The 22,280-nt window shown below is 41.7% G+C and overlaps 2 protein-coding genes across 2 annotated transcripts in view; one reads left to right on the forward strand and one right to left on the reverse strand.

Annotated features, from left to right (window-relative positions):
• Positions 1 to 1,194: 1,194 nt before the first annotated feature.
• LOC135701952 (zinc finger protein 568-like) lies at positions 1,195 to 3,258 on the forward strand. The gene is made up of 2 exons (XM_065222901.1): positions 1,195 to 2,527; positions 2,599 to 3,258. Exons 1-2 carry the CDS (start codon positions 1,298 to 1,300, stop codon positions 3,256 to 3,258), a joined length of 1,890 nt encoding a protein of 629 aa, XP_065078973.1. The 5' UTR covers positions 1,195 to 1,297.
• A 325-nt stretch (positions 3,259 to 3,583) lies between these two features.
• The window catches only part of Dhc93AB (Dynein heavy chain at 93AB), a 47,526-nt gene continuing 28,829 nt past the window's right edge, over positions 3,584 to 22,280 (reverse strand). Inside the window, exons 17-31 of the mRNA XM_065222877.1 lie at positions 22,076 to 22,277; positions 21,305 to 22,017; positions 20,064 to 21,240; positions 19,637 to 19,998; positions 19,414 to 19,570; positions 18,011 to 19,360; positions 17,772 to 17,941; positions 17,209 to 17,706; positions 17,072 to 17,150; positions 16,405 to 17,007; positions 16,031 to 16,347; positions 14,554 to 15,970; positions 14,326 to 14,474; positions 3,934 to 4,066; positions 3,584 to 3,871 (exon numbers count right to left, since the gene is read on the reverse strand). Of these exons, the coding sequence (XP_065078949.1) occupies positions 3,710 to 3,871; positions 3,934 to 4,066; positions 14,326 to 14,474; positions 14,554 to 15,970; positions 16,031 to 16,347; positions 16,405 to 17,007; positions 17,072 to 17,150; positions 17,209 to 17,706; positions 17,772 to 17,941; positions 18,011 to 19,360; positions 19,414 to 19,570; positions 19,637 to 19,998; positions 20,064 to 21,240; positions 21,305 to 22,017; positions 22,076 to 22,277 (7,489 nt within the window). The 3' untranslated portion in view covers positions 3,584 to 3,709. The remainder of the gene's footprint in view (positions 3,872 to 3,933; positions 4,067 to 14,325; positions 14,475 to 14,553; positions 15,971 to 16,030; positions 16,348 to 16,404; positions 17,008 to 17,071; positions 17,151 to 17,208; positions 17,707 to 17,771; positions 17,942 to 18,010; positions 19,361 to 19,413; positions 19,571 to 19,636; positions 19,999 to 20,063; positions 21,241 to 21,304; positions 22,018 to 22,075; positions 22,278 to 22,280) is intronic.

A 22,280-nucleotide genomic window follows, 5' to 3' on the forward strand; every position in this document is an offset into this window, starting at 1 on the left:
TCTCAAACCATAAGTAAAAACGTTCTAATATAGTTCTCTTTCCGAAAATGTATGGAGAAAACAAGAATTTGAAATGGTAATGGTTCTTAACGACCCATTATTTGTAAGGTAGCTTCCTAAAAACCATAATACTTAAGGTTAAAACTTTATCACACAAACGTTCATGTAAGGTTCCAAAACCATTTCAGTTAAAGTTTAGGAGGGGTTATAAACAATTTATAACCATTATCGGTAAGGTCAAGTGATGGTTTGCGTTTATGCGGGAAACGAAGTGACATACGGAGCGGCTCGAAAACTTTGGTGACGCACCTGCTATTGCAATTTTTCAGTGTACTACATGACAACACCACTAATGGATTGTACCACATGACAACACTAAATGTACTAGAATGTTTTGGTTCTATCTCTTTCACTCTACTCTAAACTGAAATGCATAAAAAAAATGACAAAATGATACACTCTTTGCACATTGTCAAAGAATCATTGTACACAAAATCAACTTTGTTCAAATTAAAACAAAAAAACTAACCCATCTGGTGGATGATGGCACAAGCTTCTAAGAAAATTCTATTACTGCGAACCACATTATTTTAATGGATTTCTTAGCCAGTTAGTCGTCTGTCACTTCGTTTGTGGTAATGAGAGTGGAAATTTTCACCGTGAAGCATAGGAAGAGGAAAATATTTTCACCTCTCCTGTTTAATTTATCCACCCCAGGCTCGACCCCAGGTGCTTGAAATCATCATCCACGTGGAATATTTTGTTTTCTGTATCGATAATAAAATTAATGGTAAATGGCTCAAGTGAAAAAAAGTGATTTTTTGTATGGTTAAGATACATAACAACCCCCTTGTAGATTATGCAATTTACCATAGATCCTTTTGTGGAAACAATAAATACTATGGTTATTTTATAGTTGTGGACAATACGAGTTATTGTAAATGCAATAAATTCTATTGTATGGTTACAATACATTTCATTGTACCTCTACGGTTCTTTTGTACGGGTCACTCGTTGCTGGTTTCATTCGAAAACAAAAAAAAAATCACATTTAATAGGCATTTATGAACACACCGTATGAAGAATCATTCGATATATGGCAGGTCTTTTCTTACAGTGTAGAAGAGACGATTTTTCGACGGGGCCATCAACAGAAATTCAAAACATAAACAAATCAAGACGCGACGGAATTCGAGTCCCCAGTATTGTAGAAAAAACTATATACATTAAATTATTAATTAGTATTCCATTTTCCGGTTAAATTTGGAACAATTTCCACCGGTTCTGCTAGAACGGCATGGGACGGAAATGCAGCGTGCCAAAGTGTGGATCCAACTACGAGAGCAGGTTGCGAAAGGGACGAAACGTAATTAGCACTTTCAAATTCCCCGAAGATCCGGCTCTTCGCGACCGGTGGGTTGCGGCCGTAGGTAGACCCGATAAATGGCTACCGAAAAAAACGTCCTGCGTCTGTATGAATCACTTTAAACCGGAAGATTTGGAAAAGCTAGCTAAACCGGCGAAGCTGAAACTAGACGCTGTACCATCGCTCTTCGGAACATCGGTAGCTCAATATGAACAACCGAAACAAGTGGTTGATTCTCCGGAGGAATTGATTCTTGACTTCGATAGTTTTTATGCACTTATCATCGAGGAGGCGGACTTTGGAGGATGGCATTTCTATCGGATGAGAGATGTTGTACATTTCTATAACGTTGATGATACAAATCGGGATAGTGCGATTAAGATAGTTAACAGTATTCAAATATTTCCAGACATGAAAGTGAGCTTGTTTGTGAGAGATGTGAAGCAACCAGACGTAGCTCTTCGACGAGTGCTTGGAAGAGATTTAAAACTATGTCTATGGTCACAGTTTGTGTCTTTACTGAAGAGATACGAATTTGGGCCTATTTCGGTAGGAAGAGATGATCTAGAAAACGAAAACGGAAAACATCTCAACCGAAACGACGATGTTCAAATGGTGAATGTTAAAAGAGAAGCTTTAGAAGAAAACGACTCGCCTTGCGTAGATACCGATAGAACCGGTCAGCAAAAAGATGACCAAAATGAAACTATGCTTGTAATGGATATTGTAAAAGAGGAGACTAACTTAGTGTCAGAAAACGACAATGAACAAGACACTGGTCAATCTTCTGAAGAGCGACTCAACATTCATGAGACGATGCGTATTCTTACGGAAGCTAAGCACAAATGCTTCATTTGTGACAGAGAGCACGAAACGAATGAGGAGTATGATTACCACCTATCGCAACATAATGATATGCTTCCATACCAATGCGAACGATGCGTCACGGAGAAGGTAGTCATAAGAACACTGCCATCCTTAAACAAGCACTTCATGATGCATTTGAAACCTTTGAAGTGTCGGACCTGTGATGCTCGATTCTCCAGCTATGGACCGAGATTAATACATGAGAAAAACTATCATACCGTTAGCGAATCAGTTTCCTGTGAAATTTGTGGGGAAGTTGCTCTTTCACAACAGAGATATGACGAGCATTTGAAGGTATGTAATGTATCTGATTATGAGCTACAATGCAACAAACATAAATACTATGTAAAATATCACCGTTTTAGACACACACCGACCTTGAAGTAGTAACGTGCCGAACTTGTGATAAACAGTGCATCACGGCCTATGATCTTAACGTGCACATGAAATCCATCCATCCAAGTTCGGCTTCCTTCAACTACGAGGAGCTTTCTACAATGGATCCTAATGTAACATTCGATGTTTCGCCTGAATGTGCTAATGAGAAACCCAAGAAGGAATATTTCTGCATCGAATGCAACAAAGCTTTGCCGAACCGAAACAGCTACTATTCCCACATGCAAAGTCACCGGAAGCAGTTCCAGTGCGGTTACTGTGGCGTGCGAATTGCACGGTTGCGTGATTTCCGGGACCACGAAAATACTCATACCGGTAAACGGCCGTACGAGTGCGAAATCTGCAAGATGAAGTTCATGGCCTCTTCCACCTACTATGGCCATCGGGCGACGCATAAGCGGGAGAAGAGATTCGCCTGCGAAATATGTGGACGTACTTTCTCCAGGCTTCAGCACATGGTCAGTCATGCACAGACACATGCTAAGAAAACGATTCGCCGTCGAACGAAGGCGAAGGCAAAGGTGGTTTCAATTGAAAATGATGATCCATCTGCTGGAAAGGAGGCCTCGACAAGTGGCAGCGCGGAAGATGTTGCCGTATCAGATGTGAAAAACGAAATGAACAATTAAATATTATAACCTTTTATGTTCAATTAAAATGGTGAGCATGTTGAAGTCTTGTTTGTATTAGTCAGTTCACTGTACTCACTATATCACACTTTTGGTCATTCGTGACATGTACGGGGATGAGATTTGAACTTGTGAGCTTAAGCTTGAGCGGTATGGATACTAACAACTAGGCCGGGCCCGTCCCCAACCATGTTAAAGTAAGATTTTCTCAAATTTTTCACAGTATAAAACAGGGAGGTATTCCTTGCGGTGTCGATGGGGGTGCATTGATTTTAATATGCGATTTACGATGCGATGACAACGATTATAAAGGTTATAGTATAAGATGGTTTTACAATTGATAAATCTTTAGACACAACAAACTGCTAAAACATGGTGCGGTTAAAGATCTCAAACATAACACAGCAGTATAATATATAATACTAATATCAAACGATTCACAAAAATATTTTTAAACTTGAAGTAACAGTGCTACACCGGCGAGGGTCCATTTCGCCGGCTTGTCTTTGGTTTTCAAATTGAATGTCCAAATGTAGGTGGGTCCTCTGGTTCGTGTTTTGTACACGGGACACTCGTACATATTGCGCAAATCTTGCTTGTCTTGCGTCAGGGCCTGAAAAGGAGCGTCGATGATTACTTGTTAAAACATTCCAAAATGAGTAACTGTTTTCTTACCCGAATGTTGATAACAGGCATCTGTGGGTACAGTTCCTTTAGTTTAGATTCCATTATGATGCCTTGTTGAACATCCCACCGGGCTCCTTCCATGAATATTCCATGTACGTATGCTCCTTCCCTGGGGCCAGCTCTGTGTTACAGAGGACGCATGATGGTTATTTTTTAAAAGTACAATAATAATGCGCTTCATTTTGAGGAAGATTCGGACGATGAGAGCAACAATTGAGTTGAATTCGATTCAATTTAGTCATAAGTGGATTTATTCACAAAGTGTGTGAAATTTTCCGAGCTTTTCCAGGAAAAAAATTACTCAGTCTAGGAGTATACCAATAGACTGAGTGGAACCTCTCTCTATTTTCTTCATATTCGAGAAGTTTTTCCTGAAAAATCTCGGAAAACTCAACTCACATTTGAGCAACTCCACTTTTGGCAAAATTTAGTCGATTTCAACTCAATTTTGAGTCGGTCTCATCATTCGTGTATGGGCTGAAAATCTATGGGAAAATGAACTTTTAATGAATCATTTCGATAATGGTACAATTGTCAATTTGTTCTATATTTTATTTCTTCATGATTTTGCTATTACTAAAAAGAACAAAATGTAGAATTTTATTCACCGCAAGAAGCAATGTTTGAAAAGAAGTCAACGTTTTTTTTTTAAATCTCCATACCGAAAAACTGATTTTATCCTCCACTGGTGCACGGCGAATGAGAACGACCCAAATTTGAGTTTAGTTAACTCATAAATCATATAAAGTGCAGGAACTCTGCGACGAGTAAGTTTGCCTTAAGTTTTCCTGGTTTTTCCAGTTTTGTTCAGGAAAACTTCCCGAATGTTTGAAAACTAACTAAACTCAAATTTGGGTCGTTCTCATTCGCCGTGTGGGGTAATACTTAATTTCTATATTTTGTTCTTTTTAGTAATAGCAACATTATCTAGAACTAATATAGAAAATATGGATGCGATATCCTACGCAGGTGTGGAAGCTACCTCCTTGCACATTCGATCGTCGTCAATGGACGATGTCCGTGTCGGTGATTAGCACTAGATTGCGGAACAGAGACCGACGTTAAATAAAGGAATTAAGCAGAAGATATAGCGAACAAATTGTACCATTTCTGAAAAGTGCTTAATTAAAAATGCATTTCGCCATACATTCTCAAGTCGAATTTCCACCATGCGATCGAAGGCCGTAACCACACTTGACACGCACGAGGTGTCGTTCGGATTAACGGGGGTCTACGGCTGCCTACGGTAGTATAATATTAACTGCAATTTCGTTTACTACACCAATAATTGTCGTTGTCATTGATTTATGCACTTTTGATTGTGTTTATACCAGAATGAATAGTTCACCGTCCGACGTTTTTGACGCAGCATTGTACCCAACTAACAATTTTCACAATGTAAACGCTTTACTCATTTCATTTATACAGCCTCAAGCTGTATTCAAACGATATGAGGAAACCTTTACTCAACCTCTATACAAGCAAATCTGGCGAACTTAGTCAGCTAATTATGGTTGTTGGAGCAGTTGGGACAAGCTCTTATTGCGTATCCATTAACGCTTCTATAGAGCTGTTATCCTGCTGTTTAGCTGTGTGTCAACTTGAAAGGCGCTTATTCAACCTTTTCCCGGTTATCCAATAATGACTACACAGCTTTCTCTTGAAGCCGGGTTAAATACTGTTAACGATTTTTTTTATGGATGAATTTATTAAGTTTATTTTGCTGTCACAAATCAAATTAATCGAAATTAGTTACAAGTCATCACCAAATTATTTTACCTAGCACCGGAACCTGGCATCGAACTCGAGACGACCGCATTGGCAAACCTTGACACTACAAACTGTTCTACGCCAACACTTTGAACTGATGTAAACAAATCAACATGCCCTTCTACAACAAAATCGCTGAGTAGAGGTTTTATAATAGTGCACATAAATCAGCTTTGTAAAGGAGCAGAGTAAAAGCTGTAAAACTGCACAACCTAACCTAACCTAACCAAATAAACCTAGTTGACTGTGAAAATGCTTCCGAAGTAGCTCTAACACAGTTTATTAGCTGAGTACAGGATTTGTTGCAAAAGCACTTTTGATGTTTATGTTATTCAGCAAGAGTGGTTGGTTGTGTAGAAGCCATCAAATGAGTACGCCCAACAAACAATTTTAGCTGCAGCTTAGCTTATACAGACAAAAATTAGCTGCATAAGGCAAATTTTGACTGTATAAGCTTATCTGCAGCTAAAATTGTTTGTTGGGACTATATTAACTTTATTAGCTTTGTTTTGGAGTAACAAGTTGAAAGTTGATTAGTATGTGTATAAAAGAGACATTAGCGTTTTTTGGCTGTTGTTATTCAGTGCGACTGACAGATTGAATAATGGTTGTGAAAAAGTTGAGTAAACGCTCTCCAAAACTATTTTGCTAGCTTCTGCTTGTAGCTGTATCTGCAGCTTCTTTTCAGCTACTTTACAGCACAACGCTGGAAAAGTTGGCTTATAAAGCTGAAAATGTTAGTTGGGTAATAGTACGTTAAGACTACAGAGTTATTACATGTTATCAACAATCAATACGAAACTAACGATTTTAAATTGGCTCACCACTTGAGTAGCCTATTGGTCCCAAGCAAACGATTAACGTACCCTATTCTAGTCGAAATTCTAGTACTACGCAATGTTTGTTTTGATTCGCTATGAAAGTTTGACAGATAAAATGAGGGGTTATTGGTTTTCCCTATGTTTCGAGGGGTGAATCGATTAGGTTGGGACGGAAGAGAGTACTAGAGCTGAGCCAAAAAGTTGAGCACGTTATTTTGGGACCTTCTAGTCTTAGAGTTACCTCTATGATGTTATAGCGCTATCTTGGTGGAGGTTTCTGTGTTGCAATTAAATATTTGACAACCGTTAGCGCGCTTCGGGTTGCTGGCACCACTATATTACCCCAGCGGTTTGTAGCATTGGTACTCAGTACGGAAAACAAGATCGACGAAAAATAAATCAAAGGAAAAAGAATCATTAAATAACGCAATTTTGAAAAATAAGGAAATGCTGAACTCAATTCCCCCGATAAACCCTTACGTAATAAGTACATTACCCCTTACATGTATGGGCCTGTTCATAAACTACGTAGACAGTTTTTTTTTGGGATTCTTGACCCCCCCCCTCCCCCTGCGTAGATAATTATCCATACAAAATTTTTAAAATTTGTATGGGCCGTGGATAATTGTCAACCCCCCCCCCCTAAACTGTCTACGTAGTTTATGGACAGCCCCTATGAATTTATTTGAATCTGAAGTTTACACTTGCCCTGAAGTTTTTAGAAAATATTATAGTTAAACTTAAAACTGCAAAATTACAATACTTCCCCCCTTTATAAAGATGAACAATAATTTACTGTATGTATTGGTACTCCTTCACCAAAACCAATACATACGTTCAAATCATTTATGCATACTTATACATACAAAGGCTAAATCCAATCTGATTTGCACCTTAAGTATGGCGTATAAACCGTTAACTATAGTCACTTGGAACGCTTGCTCTGTACGAGCCAAAAAGTTCGAGCTTGTTGACTTCCTCCGCAAGCATAGTATAGACGTGGTCCTCCTATCAGTGACCCATCTAAAGTCCGGGGACAGCTTCTGGTTGCCTGACCACAACATTATTCGGCTTGATCGCACCAGCTCCAAGGGGGGGGGGGGGGGTGTTGCGGTCGTCGTCAAGAAAGGAATAAAATACCACACTCTGTCCCATATCCGCACTTCTATCATCGAGGCCCTTGATGTGGAGGTGGAGTCGTCGACTGGAAACGTCCAGTTCATCGTCGCCAACTCGGGGGCAACTTGACAGTTCCGGTATATTGCCAGTGTACCCCGACAATTTGGTGCTGGTGGTTCTGTCGAACTCACAAATTTCAGAAGTGTTATCTTAAAAGGGCAAATGATGTACAGTAAACAAAATTAAAGTTTAAAATTCATCTTATTGTCGCGCGCTCACCAAACCGCACACGCGATGTTAGCGACATAGGAACTCCAGTAATGCCAGTTAAAAATTTCGCTTTGATTCTCAGTAGTATGCACAATACAGTATCAGTTTATGAAACAACCTAGGCTTAAACATATGATTTGTAAAAGAAAATAGATGGTTGTCATCAAATTAATGGGAACAAATAAGAATTGAACAAGGATACTTTCGGTGTTTTCAACGCTATTGCTATTATCGTCGATGATGCACAAAGAAAGCATGGTTTTGCAGCGAGTAAGAGTGTACTAATTATACGCAGCAAGTACTGCAAAATGTACAATTTGAGGTACTAACATAAAAGAGTACAACGTTAGTACTATGACAGTACAACGATTGTTCAACGTACAACCACAAACGAAGTGACAGACGACTAACTGGCGAAGAAATCCATTAAAGTAATGTGGTTTACTGTAATAGAATTTTCTTGGAAGCTTGTTCCATCATCCACCAGATGGGTTAGTTTTTTTGTTTTGATTTGAACAAAGTTGATTTTGTGTACAATGATTCTTTGACAGTGCGCAAAGAGTGTATCATTTTGTCATTTTTTTATGCATTTCAGTTTTGACTAGAGTGAAAGAAATAGAACCAAAACATTCTAATACATTTGGTGAAAATATCCATTAGAATTTCACATAACTTTCATGTGATCTCATAATTGGGAATCACACCACGAAATCACATGAACCTTATGTGTCCAATGAAGTTTATGTGATTTAACACATAGAATTCATATGATCATATGAATCTTATGTGAATTTCAGGTAAAAATCATTAATTTTGTTATTGGAAAAATATCATGTGCGTTCCCAATGGAAACTATACGAAAACTTTTTTCAGTGTAGCACAAAACCAGTAGTAGTGTTGCCATGTGGTACAATCTAGTAGTAGTGGTGTTGCCATGTGGTACACTGAAAAATTGAAATAGCATGTTAATCACCAAAGTTTTCGAGCCGCTCCGTCTGTCACTTCGTTTGTGGTACAACGGTGTACTTTGTACGTATGTCGAAGGCCTCTAATGAATTTAAGCTAAATATGTGATATATTGTTCAATTTGTCTAATTTTAAATATCTTGCTACAACGGATCTGCGACCATTACTTATGTGCAAAAATCATCAGAGCTCAATTTCAGCTAATATTCTAGAAAATTCTGATTAACAATCACTTTACTCATATGATCACTACATTTTCAGCGTTCTTCATGGTATTTGTATTGTCATTGTCACTATGCCCATAACTGTGTAACTACATAATAGAGCATACAAATTTATGGAATCATCTGCTTCTTGAGGCTTCATGTTTGGTGAGGAATAACGTTAATGATACGGACGGATGTAACAACAAATAATCACTTTAATTTATTAATTTTAGAAGCTCACTAAATTTTTTATGAGACCCTTATTTGATTTATCAAGATATTGCGATGATTGTTTACTGCATCCTGCATACATGCTCATTAGGATGCTATTTTCAAGCCGTTCGTAGTATGTTCCAACGTTGAAATATTTGTGGTGATTATTGAGTATTTTCAATTTAATTTCCAAAGTCTTGCGTGTCAGAAGAATACACAAGAACACAAGAACACAAGAGTAGAGAAATACGGGAAAGTAAACTTTTGTTTATTCATATGGCAAGCCTTTATCGCACCACTATGATCAAAAAAAGAAATCTGTAGGCTGATTATATTCAGGAGGAAAATAAAATAGAAGACAGCAAAGTATTTTTCTTGCCATTTGATTATATAAGAAAATGAACCCCCATCAATCGGTTTCAATTTGTTTGGATTATTTCATTTCACCAATAATAAATTCGCTCTTATCATATATCATTCTTGCTTGTTGTTTGACATCCACACACGGAGAAACAAAAAGTTGGATTTCCATAGAGAAATGCCATTGCGCCGGTGAAGGACAATCCCTTTGTTTATGTTGTGTGGCGACATCTACTATTTGCAAGTGGCTACGTGAAGCTAAGGTTATCTGTCACCTTGGCGGAGACTTGATCGTCGTCTACTGCCTTCGACAGTGTGCCGCCAGCAGTGGACTAGCAGCTAAATTCAAGAAGGACCTGTCCACCATCACCCGTACCGGTTCCCGCTTCGTACTTGGAGGAGATATAAACGCTCGCCATGAGGCCTGGTGGAACTACCAGCAGAACCAGAACGGTCGCCTGCTGTTCGACCCCTCTCACAGCATGTGCTGTACTCCGTTTGGTTTTCGGATGAACCAATATTTATCTCACCGGCGGGCAACTCATCGACGCTAGACCTATTCCTGACAAATATCGGCTTGTCCAAGCCGGTAGCCTTGAACGAACTCAGCTCCGACCACCAACTGGTGGTGGCTGAACTGGGGTGCAACGTGACTCCTGCTTCAACCCTGCGCAAGGACTACCATCGCGTAAACTGGGCCCAGTTTGGACGCGTGGTAGACAGGCACATCATCGACAACCCGCCGCTTGACACCGTGGTGGACATCGACCGAGCGTTGGACGGACTCCACCAAGCCATAACCGTGGTTGACGAGGCGTGCGTCCGACGAGTTCCTGTGAGGGGTAAGTTTATTGCCATTGATTCCCACACCCAACTCTTGATTCGCCTGAGAAATGTTCGTAGACGCCAATTTCAGATGACTGGAGATCTGGGAAAAAAAAACGTGAAATGGCCGATCTGAACAGGCAGACTGCTTCCAGAATGGACTCACTTCGAAATGAAAGTTTCGGGCGTGTTGTCCAGAATCTGGACGACCGCTCCAGACCATTCTGGAAGGTAGCCAAGGTCCTGAAAACTCATCCCAAACCCATTCCACCTCTCAGAGTCGAAAATGATGACGATCGGCTTCTAATCACCCCACAGGAGAAAGCAAATGCGATCGGCGAGCATGTCGCTTCATCGCATTTGCTTGGCTCAAATATCCAAAGTCCGCTCGAAGATCAGGTTGCGCAATGCGTTCAAAACCTAGATGCCTCCCCTTGTGTCGTGCCTTCCGGCGGATATGATTACAGTACAACAAATTTGCTCAGCGCTGAAATGCACCAAGAACATGAAGGCTCCCGGGTTTGACGGTATATTCAACTTGATCTTGAAGAGACTCAGCATGAAAGTGCAGTCTCTTCTAACCGCTATCTTCAACAGATGTATGATTTTTGCTACTTTCCAAGCATCTGGAAAGTAGCAAAAATCATACCAATCCGCAAACCCGGTAAGGATCCAACATTGTCTTCAAGCTACAGACCAAGCAGCCTCCTTTCAGCGCTGAGCAAATTGTTCGAGAAACTCATTCTCAATCGTTTGCTCAAGTTTGCCCAGGAAAACAACAGTTTGGATTCAGGAAGGGGCACTCCACCAATCATCAGCTAGTACGGGTGATGAATAACATCCGAAGTAACAAAGCTGTATCCAAGTCCACAGCCATGGCCTTGCTATACTATGAAAAGGCGTTTGACAATGTTTGGCATGACGGACTTGTGTACAAGCTTTGTAACTTCAACTTTCCTTTACATCACCCGTAACTACCTCCAGCAAAGATCGTTTAATGGTTGCCTTTTAGACACGTTTTCCATCCCAGCAGGAGTCCCGTAAGGCAGCCTGCTGGGTTCCTTGCTTTACAGCATTTACTTTTCCGACATTCCTCCCCTCGGAGACGGTTGCGTGTTTTTCCTGTTTGCAGATGATACCGCAATAGCCGTCAAAGGAAGGATGCCTCGCGAAATAAAGAACAAACTTCAACGATGCCTTGACGCCTTTGCTGATTATGCCACCACGTGGAACATCAAAATCAATGCTTCCAAAGCACAAACAATAATGTTCCTCCATCGGCAATCACCCAAACTAAAACAGGCTCCCTCTTGTACTGTAATCATGGATGGCACAAGGGTTGAGTGGTCCGCCGAAGTAACCTATCTCGGGATGTTGTTTGACGAAAAGCTCCTATTCCGCTCGCATGTGGAGAAAACCGTAATCAAGTGTTCCGCCTTGGTTAGGTGTCTGTATCCACTGATTTGCCGCAGATCCCGCCTCTCAAGGGTGAACAAACTGGCCATCTACAAACAAATCATAGCACCTGCGATCCTCTACGCAGCTCCGGAGTGGGAATTATATGTGAAAACTCACAGTTACAAAATCCAGGTCTCTCAGAATAGAGTGCTGAGGATGGTACTTGATCGTCCGTTCAACACTAGAATATCACATTTACACGAAGAGGCAGGCATTTCCAAAATAGATTCCAGAATTAACGAAATTAACACTAAATTTGCACAAAAATGCATTTTATCAGAACATGCTTTGCTAAGCAATTTGTACATAGTAGATTAGGTCCCAAGTAACAATTCAGTAACCATTTAGCATCCACTCTGACTTATGATAGTTTTATAACGGCAATGAACAATCCATTTAGTTTAAATATAGCATTTCAAAGTGTAAAACATTCCTGCTTAGTAATTCAGCTTTTTGCTGTTTTAAAAACCTTTTATAATCTGGCAAGAAAGTCAAAAACTGTCTTGTTTTCAAAATAAATTTAAAACAGTTATCAATCCCTCCTTAAAACTGTTCTGCAATTCAAGCATAAACGTCATTAGCAATTGTTTATTAATGTCTTGATAAAATACTTTATAAACGTGTTCTATCATTATAAAAGCAACCACAAAACCAGTAGGTTTTGCATTAGAGCAAAAAGCATTTATTGTTGCTTTTTAGGCTTTTTAAAGTGCATCATTAACTCCCCAATTACTCTGTTTAAAAATTGAGCTTTAAAGATGGTTCCTCATAGTTAATAAATGCCAAATTTATGACAAGGAAATCTCGAAAGATAGACGAAGTAGGATAAAAAATCAAGTCAATTTCAGATAAATTTACTTCTATAGAAGAACCAGCATACCACCAACGACTGACCATCTGTGGGAGAAGAGTAAAGTGAGCGGAGCCCTCGAACTCCTATAACATTGTCGAAAGTTGAAAAACATACGCCTTCTCCAGATCTTGCGATGACAATCGAAATAACAACCGACAGCAAACCACTGAAACTGTTAGTTAGCGGAGATTAGCTGGTTTCCTATCTAAAGCAGCGATTTTATTCGGCGAAAGAATCAACTCTTTGAAAATTTCATTCAAGCGTACATCCCTGCATCATTGGATGGTGCACTTCTGTAACCATCCAGAAGAAGGGGATATTTTTCGGGAACGATTGCGCTTCCAGCTGTTCGAAATGCGAAATGTTGTAAAACAGTATCGCAAACTATCTGAGTAACTGCTCCCAATCCATCGGAAGAAAATCGCCTGGAAGAATCCTGAATCTCACAGCGCAACTATCGAAAGATAAACAAACTTTGACGTTTAATTTTTTGCAGGCAACTTTGCCTCCATAAATGCTGCCATAAATCTGAACAGGTTAGGATCAAGCAAAATGGCTTTAGATAAATACTATTCAGCCTGCAAGCTTTCATCATAAAAGCCATTTTAAAACCTTATTAATTTGTTAAGGAATTCTTGAAAGCAAAACAACTTTTTCACAAATGACCCATGAAAATCAACTTTTATGCCACCGCCATGTTACAATTAGTTTGCTTGTTTTTTACAATCTTCTATTTTCGATCTATATTTCCTTAGATATAACTATATTTTGGTAAATTTAGCAATGAGCAAACATTTAAATGCGAAAATAATAAAAAAATCTCGGCCAAGCTCGATCTGAAGAATATTTTTTTTTCAATGCTAAATAATTAGTCAAATCGACGTGTATATAGTAGTTGTAGGTTAGTTGTAGTTGTAAATAGTAGTGATAAGTAGTTTTCTTTTTCAATTTAAAACAAACCAATCCCACCAAGGTGGTCATTCTCTAAAACAGGCCTGATAGGACTAGGAACTGTAATTAATAATAATTGAAATTAAAAAGAACGAAAGTTGAAAAGACGCATCGGTCTCACTTGATAAGTTATACATGTAAACAACACAAATTCAAGAAATAAAGATCATTTAAAGTAAAAAAAAAGATACCCCAAAATGCAGCTGATTTCTAGCTGTCGATAATAGAACAGCTGTATGAGACGCCAGATTAAATAGCAAGCTTGCCGAATAGAAATAGGTTGCCGATAATAGTGGCAATGATCTGAGAAGATTGGAATGTTGTTAAAACTTTTTGCAACAGTTTTTAACAATCCCATCGATTGAAATGGCTAGAGCAACCAGCACCTTGCAAATGTAAACAAACAAACACGTTGATATGTGTGCGCTACACAGAGAAAATCCCCATAGAAGTACGGACGCTGATTAGATTGACGAGAATACGTAAGATCCCATATTGTTCATGAACTGATTGTTCCCTTGGTACACACGAATGTTTTCGTAATGTTCGGGAGTCGTCAAGCACTTACGTAAAATCGTCTTTCTGCTTCTTGGTGACATCACAGTGCAGACACATCTTATCCAGAGGAAGTTCGTTCTTTCTCGCCGTTGACTGCATGATTGCAGTAAGCAGTGACTGCGGGTTGAAGAATCCTGCAAGCCAAACTGACGTTGGAAGCTGAAAATAATCGAGATTGAGTCCCATTATTAGAGTGAATAATTAGAAAGTCATTGTGTGAACTAGGGTCTATACTTACGACAAAATCAGCCGACCAGGTTTCCAGCTCACGTAGTCTTAGCAATAGGTCGACGAACCACGCTGTCAAACCCAACAGCGATGGATATGCCCGGGCACCCCAGATCGTAGGGACTTGATCCAAAAAAAGTGAATTCTCCAAGTCCTCCATATCGGATGTGATCGTCAGCTCACCCTTCATACCGAGATCCAATTCCTTCAGACTCCTCTTCATTTCTCCGGTAAGGTAGTTCATCCGTTCGCACTCCTGGAACGCTACCACCACGTAGGGTGTGCGTTCTTCTACCTTTCCCATGATCTCCGCCATGTTGAATTCCTCCGGGAGCTTTTCCACGATTTCGTCCAGTATCTGCTTTACTTTGTCTTCTCGGGTGACCGTCGTTCCGGACCCGGCACCGGCGTCACGTGGCTGCATTTCGAACACTGTTCGAAACAGGTTCTCGGATGTTGTTGTTAGAAAACCGATTTCCGCATTCGGGTGTAATCCATACAGATACGGTGACTCTGGAGGCATTGCATCGTCTATGTAAGCGTGATAGCCAACATAGTCAGTATTCGGGGGAGCGGCGAATCCTGGAGCTAGAAACAGTTCGCCGTCGACTAGATCAGGTTGCATAAGTTCTTCAAGATATGTGATACACGTTCTGCGGTCCCAATCGTCGGTAATGTGACCACCGTACATAATTTCACCAAATAGATAACGCAGATCTTCCCATGGAACTTTCGTGTTTGCTTCCAAGTAGTTGTACAACACGGAAACCGAAATGTTCAGATCACCTACATTGAAGGGATAGATTTTGTTCCATCCTTGTGGTCCAAATTTGCGCCGTTCAGCAACGACGGCATGGAAGTAGCAAAGTGAGAAGAGAATTACTTTGAATTCAGCTTCCTTTCCACACATTTCCAGTGTTTCCTGCGTAAAGTTGTCCAAGGCCTTGTGCAGGTTGGCCTGCATTCCCGTTGGCGGTTCGTTAGTAATCTTGATGGAGGACTCCAGGATGCCTTGTGGAATGATATGGGCCGATGCGGTAGCCGCCGGTTCTGCGCTCATGAATATGCGATAGTTATCGTGGGATCCTTCCGAGTAGTACTCCAGTTTTTTCTCCAACGAGGGAAGCCATTTTTTCACCAGATGAATGTTTTGCAGTACAACCCAGTGCCCACTGGTTGCTGCTTTGTCCATGGCCGCTTCGGCAACCACTTCCTGACCTTGGCCAAGGGAAACGTTATAGAAATTGTCATTATCTGCAGAGTAGCCCAAATGTTTGCCCAGGGATTCAACATCCTTCAGCGGATTGACACCCGGTGACAGAATGAAGAAAATTGGCGTTGATGGACTGGCCTCTTCAAATGATTTTGCAAATTCCATAGTGCGGTTCTCAACGTATTTCGCACCAAGTTTTTCCTCGATGAAATCTCTATAAAGCAATAAAACATAATTTTAAAAAAGCACGGTTTACGTTCACAACTATATGTACGTCATTGCGTAGGTCATTCGATCCGGTCTCAGCGCGCGCATCATGCAAAGTCTCTGAAGAGCAGTTTTGTTCTTCCACTCCTGTGGGAACTTTTCCTTTTCCGGACATTCTGACTCGATGAGCTTTTTCCAACGCTTGGAAGACGTTTCTATATCGCGATCCAGGTTACGGAACTCATCCTTGGAAGCAAGACTGCAGATACCACCCCATGCGGTGTTGGTGAGGAAATCCACTGGTGAAGTAACGTGTGGCTTAATGGGGAAACGTAGCAGAAAGTCAAGCTCCGCAGGGGTGATTTCTTCACGGATCAGCAAAATCTAAGGACGAACGAGCAATACTAAAGTGTGCGTACGCTAGGTTGCATAAATGTTTACCTGGAATGCCATTTGGGACATGAAGATTAGTTTGTCGCATTCAAACAAACCTCTAGTGGTGTACTGGAAAACTGAAAACGATATGCAATCGATAAGGTTATTGACTCTGGCCGGTACTGTGTCCGCTGGATCGGCTTTTGATATGGCTTTTTGGAAGACTACACTGAATGCCTTCAGTGAGAATTGATAAATTGGATTGATGGTGTTCAGATCATTCAGGATGAAGTACAGCAAGCTGGCACGAGCTGCTGCCGGTCGGTAGTGTTCACGGGCTTCATCAATCTCCTTCGATGTTACCTTAGCTTCAGTGACCTTCTCCTCGATTTCCGCAGCGGTTTTCTTAGTAGTTTCGAGGTTTTCTACCAGTGCTGTGTCGCCTAGGATGTTGCCACCAGCTGAGGATAGACGCGAAAGGAGGTCGTCTTCCAATGTTTTAAGCATAATCTTGAAATCGTTCTGCTGCTTGGTAAGATCTGCCTTAAGTTCCTCTAGATCGGGACGTTCGGCTTTGACGACTTCGGCCAGAAGTTGGTCCTCGAGACCATCCCTAGTGACGGTAAAGTTGATGAGCGTAGTTTGCGCTTGCATTTCGGGTTGATAGTGCTGAAAAAGAGAATTCATATATACAGACCAATAGTCGGACAATCATGTTGCATTCTAGGTTTACCGGATTTGCCAGTTTAGTATGTAGAATCAATCGGAACTTGTGATTGTATTCCACTTCTTTGTCTCCTATCTTGATGGCTCTGTGAGTTGCAAAATGTATTTAGAATTCTACAGTGATTTTTTATACCTCCTACTTACCTTCCTTTTTTGATCAGGTTCCTTCCTAGCAAAGGGTTTAGCACCGGATCTACATTTTCTCCGATGTTCTCAATTAGCACGGTACTTCCTTTGGCTAATGCTTTTTCAAGTACCTCTAGATATCCTTTGGATCCAAGACGGATAACTTTCAAAATGTCTCCGTACTTTTGCTTGATCCATTTGATACCTTGTAGCTGCGGGTCGATCATCAACGGCCATCGATCGGAGTTGGAAAGAATCGTAGCATTTTCGATTGACATTCGATCACTAGGCAAGCCTTCATTTTGCCAGGTTGCAATCTGAGTGTCATCGGTTAGTAATCTTAATGGATCAAGGCTGTCCGTTATTGGAATGCCTGGTTCTAGAGCGCGCAAGAAAGGTAGCCACATTTTGTTAAGCAAGTCCATTCGGAACTGTTTAGTGAAACAGCCGACGTATGATATGAAGGCCGTGATTAACAAAATATCTCCCGGTAGAGTTGTCGCTTGCTGCATGAATCTGAAATTGACAGAGGGCTTGCATTTATTCACTTTTGATAATTGTATTCAGTTTAGTGGATTTACTCAGCCACTGCTTCCGCCCAACGAACGTTTTCACTGGCAAGACCACCAACCAGCCGATTGGCGAGCTGAATAGTGGCTTGTGTAGCATCTGCCTCCTGCTGACAACGAAGCTTGTCGGCAATAGCCTTTTCAAAATCAGCAGTCAGTTTAGCAAGTTGTTCCTCCAATGACTAAAAAAAAACCGAATAGTTGTAATTCGTTTGGACCACCCTCCGCCCAGTAGTCAATCCAATACATACGGAAACTTTCCTCTTGATGTTGGCCAATTTTTCCTGTGATGCACAGAGTTCCGCATTGGCCGCCGCCAGTGCTTTCCTCTTCGGTTCAACATCGCAAAACACATCGTAGAATTTGATAACATTGATAACCCATGCGCAAAGCCCGGCAGCCGCAGCTGACTTCGACCTTACGAAATCAGGATCGAATTCCGTATCTTTCAGGTACGGTTGAATAGCTTTGATGATCTCCGGGTGGATATGTTCTTTGTCGTAGGTGATCAGCATATCGAGGAAGTTATCGACCTTGGCCATCATGATTTTGGCTGATTTCCAGCTACGATCTTTTGGAATCTTACCGTTCGGTGCTAGCAGAACCATGACGGCAGCTGTTACGTTGGTCACAACACCAGGAGGCGAGCCGAACGACTTCAACTCAGTTAGATTGGCTTTGTTGAGGGTGTTCAAAGCTTCCTGGGCTGCAACCAGTGCTGGTTCTGCTTTGACAAGATCTTCTTCACAATCGCGTTGCTTCTTAGCGACTTCTTTCGCAATAACGGCAACTTTCTGTTCCTCCTCGTCGGCAATTGCCTTTTCTGTTTGAACTTTCTCTGTTTCAATGCCGACCATTTCAATCAAAGCATCAGCGGCATCGTTCTTTTCCTTTAGCTCGATTTCCTGAACTGCTAGTTTTTGCTTGAGTGTTGCTACTTGATCGGCTGTGGTGCGAAGTTTTTCCAAACCGTTTTCCAGACGTTCAACCTTCTTGCGTAGTTCACCGTGTTTTTCCTTCAGCAACTTATCATACAAGCTGATCTGTTCCAGATAGGACTTTGGAGTTGTGTAGTTGTAGCGCCGTTCATTTTGTAAATAGACTTTTGACATCGAGTTGACCGAGGTGTGTACGTAAGCCATGAACCGTGCAATCGAGTCCTTGCAATCGCCCGGTAGAATAGTCAACTCTTGTAGGAACCGCAACGACACGGACATCAAGGCTTCCTGCGGCCACTCGTGGAACCAATTGATTTGAGTACATGTAATTATAGCAGGAAATTTGCGTGAGCGCACACGTAGCGTAATGCCGACGGGTGAAAAGCATAGAACGACCTTCAGCTGGCGGCGAACACGATCGATAAAGAATTTCCAGCAATTTTCACGTGTGTCAACCAGACCGGCACCTTTCACTTCGTTGCGTACACCAGAGATGATGTTTTCCACTTCGTCATCCGGGAAAAGATCCGGTATTTCACCGGACGAGAGCAAATCGTTAATGATCACCAGAAAGCTCTCGCTCGATACTTGGGCATCGGTCATGAGGAACATGATACCGACGTTTTTGAGACCTGCTTTCAGGTACAATCCGGAAAGCTCATTCTAGAATGAAAGAAAACAATTGGCATTCAAATCAAAACATACTATCCAAATACCTTTAGATCGGCAACACTGTATCCTTTCTTGAGCTGGATTTGAGCCACCTCCAAACTGGAGATGAACGCCGCTAGGCGACTTAAGGACTGCTTTCCACTGCCTCCTACTCCCACCAGTAGGGCACTCCCACGGGGTGATTCCAGGATTCGATTAATTCTGTTGAAAAATGAGATATTGCTTAAGCAATGTATTGGAAGATCCAAGACGTTCAAACATTCCTACCTGCACACGTGCATCATGGCGTCCTCAAAGAGAACCAAATTCATTGCAGCGATCAGATCATTGTAGGACATCATCGCTTCTTGCAGTAGCTTGGATAGTATACCCCAGTCCGTGATAGGCATGTATTTGGGTTCACCAATGCCTCCGGCAAAGTGACAGTAGATGTTTGGTTTGTCGAACACGATAGATTCGTCAATTTCTTCAAACGACTTCTTCACCAAATCGTTCTGCATCTTGGTAAAGCTGTCAATATCTTTGTCATCCAGTAGCTTATCGCCGTAGACCCGTTGGGTTTCGTGTAGCCACAGTCGGATAAAGTCGTTGGACGTGATCAAGCAATCGTTGGTGCTGAAAAGGAGTCCCTGAAAACCGAATCCGAAACAGATTATCCCTAATGACCTTATGCCTAGTTACCCATCGTGGCTACCTGAAAGACGTTCGTCAGATCACGCAGATTGAAAACGTAGTGAAACTTGATGGCCGTCGGAAGAAACACTTGTGCCACTTTAGAGTGCAGAGCCAAACTTGCTGCGACAATATTTTGTGATATTTTAGTTACAGCTATGTTGAACTTCTGTTCCGCGTTCGCAAAGTGCTGGAGAAGGATCGAATGATAGATGGTGGTAACAGCCTCAGAGCCGGGAAAGCTCACAGCGAATACACAAAAATGACGTTGCAATCGGGGGTTGATCGTAAAACTACCCGAGGTGGGATTCATACACGATACGTACTGACAATTGTGGATGTCTTTTAGGGTAAGCTTATTCCGATCGTACCAATGGCTGTAGTCCATGTGCTGCCGAATTAGTGTATGAGGTTGAACCGTTCCGTAGGTATCCACCTCAGGCATGTTCATGTCGTCGATAAAGTAGATTAGCGTTTTGCTTCCGGGAGGACCGTAGTTACGACCCGCTTTCTTTTCTAATGGTTTCTCCATAACTTTTTGAAGCATCTCAGAAGAGGTATAGAAATTGAACGGGATGTTTGCAATGGCAAAACTCTCAGATAAATTTGCCAATTTCTCGTTGACGACGACCGTTTTGCCACAACCTGCAATACCGACCAGCATCACAGGATGCGCACGATCCATCAACAGATCGAGAAAGAATCTTAAACGAATTGATTCCGATGTGTGCACTAACACCGCCTGTAGCGGTTGATCGCAGTCCATCTCAAACTTGGGAAGAATCTCCGTCCAGGGAGTCCACTGTTTGGTTTCTGTGTCGATAAAGTAGTCGAACACGGTTCCGGTAGGGGGGAATTTCACAGTTTTGAATTCATTGACCCACCATTTGCTGAACTCGACGCGGTAATCAATAGCCGCGTCTTGGAACATAGCTGAACCGAATGCCCAAACGCATGAGAACACAAAATATAGGTCATGCCACTCCTTCGGACAATCAGCGGGAGTATTGAGTGGGATCAAGAGACACTCCAATAAGTGACAAAGCATTTGGATGTGGGCCATCTCGGCGATCGGGGTAATCTTCTTGAATCGCGTGCGGATGTTATCCAGACAGGCCGGGATGTACTTGTCGAACAGGATGACCAGGTTGGATTTTTCAGCTGGGATCGTTCGGGTTTCGATCCAACTCGTAACGTACCTAAAACAAAACGAACCTATTAGTGTCCCAACGAGGGTTCGGAATCATTGGGAACGAAAATTACGGATTCCATCCCAAGTCTTGCGGGTTTATGTACAGAATACCGGCTCGCGATACAGTAGCTGGAGTAGCCGTTCTTAGGTTAGATATCTCAAAGATCAGTCGCATGTATGGGGTCAATGCTATACGTTCGTTGGAAGCTAGCGTCAGAACCTTGTTGTCGTCCATTACGGTATTTAAACTTTCGATCCACATCGGATCGATATCACCATCCAGAATGATCCATTTTGGGTTATCTCCGGAAAGACTGGCTTGGTCTCGCATGATGACCGAGAAAAGTCCATCTTTCCATTCTCTGGTGGCTGGGTTGATAATTCCGAAAAGTTCGTCATTAGTAACTGCCTTTGGGTTGAGATCGTTGAACACCGGTTTCTTTTTGATATTTTGGTACGTTTTGTGCAAGGTTTTCCAAACTTGAGTCTTACCGGTACCCGCATTACCCACAATGAAAACCGAATGTCGCACTTCTAGTAGTTCCTCCAACTGTACAACCTTCAGGATAAAATTATCCTCTGGTTGCAAAGCGAGATCCAGGGTCGCTTGCTTCACCGTTTTCTCAAATTCCATGTCTCGCTTTCTTGGTACATCCAGAGCCGGGAACAGATCTCCAATCAGCCCCATGAACACGGGCATATCGTCAGTGACGATTTTGGGGATGTTGAAATCACGCAACGCTCTCATCAACACTTCTTCCTCGGGACGGCCAGGATCTCCGCGCTGCAAAGATACATAGCCACATTGGAATTCCGAGCGGAGTATGGCAATGTGAACCTACCTTGAGCGATCCGGCAACGACAAGTACCGATTTAATAGCTCGCAATCCCCAATCGTAGTGATCTTGCTTTGATAGCAGTTCTTTGCACAGTGTGTACAAGGTGATGAACTTTCTAGCAAGCACTCGGGCGTCTTGAAAGCCTTCAGCAACCAGCATAATTTCACAGATCAACTCGAAATCGGGAACAACCATTGCGCACGGTCTA

Source organism: Ochlerotatus camptorhynchus, unplaced genomic scaffold (genome assembly GCF_037179485.1).
Source record: "Ochlerotatus camptorhynchus isolate MF236.1 unplaced genomic scaffold, CSIRO-AGI_Acam_v1.1 ptg000180l, whole genome shotgun sequence".
Taxonomy (NCBI): Eukaryota; Metazoa; Arthropoda; class Insecta; order Diptera; family Culicidae; genus Ochlerotatus; species Ochlerotatus camptorhynchus.